The sequence below is a fragment of the Colobus angolensis genome, unplaced genomic scaffold (assembly GCF_000951035.1).
Source record: "Colobus angolensis palliatus isolate OR3802 unplaced genomic scaffold, Cang.pa_1.0 Scaffold512, whole genome shotgun sequence".
Lineage (NCBI taxonomy): Eukaryota > Metazoa > Chordata > Mammalia > Primates > Cercopithecidae > Colobus > Colobus angolensis.
The window spans coordinates 5914-8006 of NW_012118622.1; the positions used below are offsets into that span (position 1 = coordinate 5914).

The 2093-nt window shown below is 48.7% G+C and overlaps 1 protein-coding gene across 1 annotated transcript in view; it reads left to right on the top strand.

The window, feature by feature from the left end:
• Nucleotides 1–1557, top strand: part of LOC105525025 (pregnancy-specific beta-1-glycoprotein 2-like) — a gene marked incomplete at its 5' end in the record, with an annotated part of 3735 nt that extends 2178 nt beyond the window's left edge. The window contains one exon of the mRNA XM_011960541.1: nucleotides 1274–1557. Within this exon, the coding sequence (XP_011815931.1) occupies nucleotides 1274–1557 (284 nt within the window). The remainder of the gene's footprint in view (nucleotides 1–1273) is intronic.
• Nucleotides 1558–2093: the final 536 nt, after the last annotated feature.

Genomic DNA, 2093 nt, shown 5'->3' on the forward strand with positions numbered 1-2093 from the left:
CACCAGTCCGTTCTGCTTTTGCAAATGTCCACATGTATTTCTGGAAAGATCCATTTAGTCCTCACCTGCCCTCTACAGAAGGAGAGGAAACTTAAAGAACCCAGAACAGGGAACATGGTTCTATTCCAAAGTCACCAGCTCTTGTCTCTCCCCTTCACTCTTTCTACATCATTCCTTGCACTCTGCTCTATCTTTGGAGGTTACTGGCTCAAATAAATCATCATGAAACACCTGCAGAAAACTATCCCACCTTGTGCCTCCAAGGTTTGATGACTGAACTGACCTCCAGGCTTGACTGTGGTCTCCCCTGTCTTATTTCTGCTGAAACATCCAGTCCCAGGCCAGGCTGCTCAGTATCTTCAGGGTTTCAGGACAATGGGAAGTCCCATTATTACTCATCTCTAGAATGTCCTTGAAAATGGAAGCTGCAGGGAAATCACATCTAGGGGGGCAAAGTAGGATGGAATTTGGAAGGGGCACAGCAGTTGCACACTCCAGGTAAGGAACCCAAGGTGAGCCAGCCAGACAGCTGATTAGAGAGGGACTGGGAGGGGTACCAGGGACTGTGACTCCCACTGATGTGTCTGTCTATGACCCAACACTGCTGATCAATTCACACTTGAGAAAGTCTGTGCTTATGTAAGCCAGAGCAGGTGGCCTCACAGTCTTTGAGTCCTTAGATCATCATACATTTGTCTTGTGACACACGCAACAGCTATTGGTTTTCAAGGACTCAGGTGGGCTGATGGGAGGGAGATGCCAACTCTGATTAAAGGATGCCTGTGGAGGAATCAAAGGTGCCATACAGGACAATCTTGTCTCTGTTATCCACACAGTTCCAGGCTAAAGGAACCCGGTGAAAACAGGATCCTCATTCTAGGCAATGCCACAAGAAATGATACAGGCCCCTAAAAATGTGAAATACGGGACCAAGTTGGTAGCACCCCCAGTGACCCAGTCACCCTGGATGTCCTTTGTAACTTTGGTTCCTCTGTGGACCATGCCACCCGCTAAAATCCAAACGAACACAGGCCAGGCACCTCAGTCTCTCTCAGGTCCAAGTACAGACACTTATTTCTGGACACCAGGGCTGGCTGTGACTCCCTGCCCTGGGAAATTCTGGGTATGCACAGCCTTAAACAAAAATATAAGGGGAGGAGATGCTCTTGTCATGGGAGACTTGACTCATAGGGACACTGTGTCCCTTTAAGAGACCAGGAACATCCCCTTCCTTCAGACGACATCACCTGTGACTTTATTCTCTTTACTGCAGATGGTCCACACATCCCCAGCATTTTCTCTCCATTCCCCTTTCTCCATTTCTACCGTCCGGGAGAAAACCTCTACTTATACTGCCTCGCGGACTCTAACCCACCAGCCGAGTATTCTTGGACGATTAATGGGAAGTTTCTGCAATCAGGACAAGAGCTCTCTATCCGCCAAATTACTACAAAGCATGGTGGAATCTATGGTTGCTCCGCTCGTAACTCAGCCACTGGCAGCAAAAGTTCTGCATTCAAGACTATCAAAGTCTCTCGTAAGTGGATCCCTGCATGACTGGCAATAGGGTTTTTAGGTGGAATCTATCTGCCTTTCAGAGAAGACCCAGGAAAACATTTTAATTCCCAGCCTGTGTCCCATTGGCAGAAGCAAATCCTAAATTCTCCTCCTGAACCCTCCCAATTTGTCTCTACGGACTCTCTTCTCCTTATTTTTCTGTTTTCTCATGGCTGACTTTGTATCCAGCCTGAGAAAGATAGGGAGGGGTCTTTGTCAGCCCTGAGCCCTATGTGGTGGAAGAGGCTTCACAGAGGGACAAGAAGGAGAGTCCTCAAGGTCCAGTTGCTTCTCGCTGTCACCAACACATCCCTTTTTGCCACGTCTTTATTTTTTTCCCTACTGCATGACCTACAAGGAGCATCTGAGGCTTTGAAACAAGCTCACATTTTTCCCCCAAATGAGAGTAGGAAACCCCTTGGATGAGAGAGGGGCAGCTCACACTGCTCCCTGCTCTACTCCGGGCTTCTCCGGTGACTGGCCCTGCCTGACTCCACCTGGTGTGGGACCAGCAAGTGTGGAGAAAGAGCCCTGGT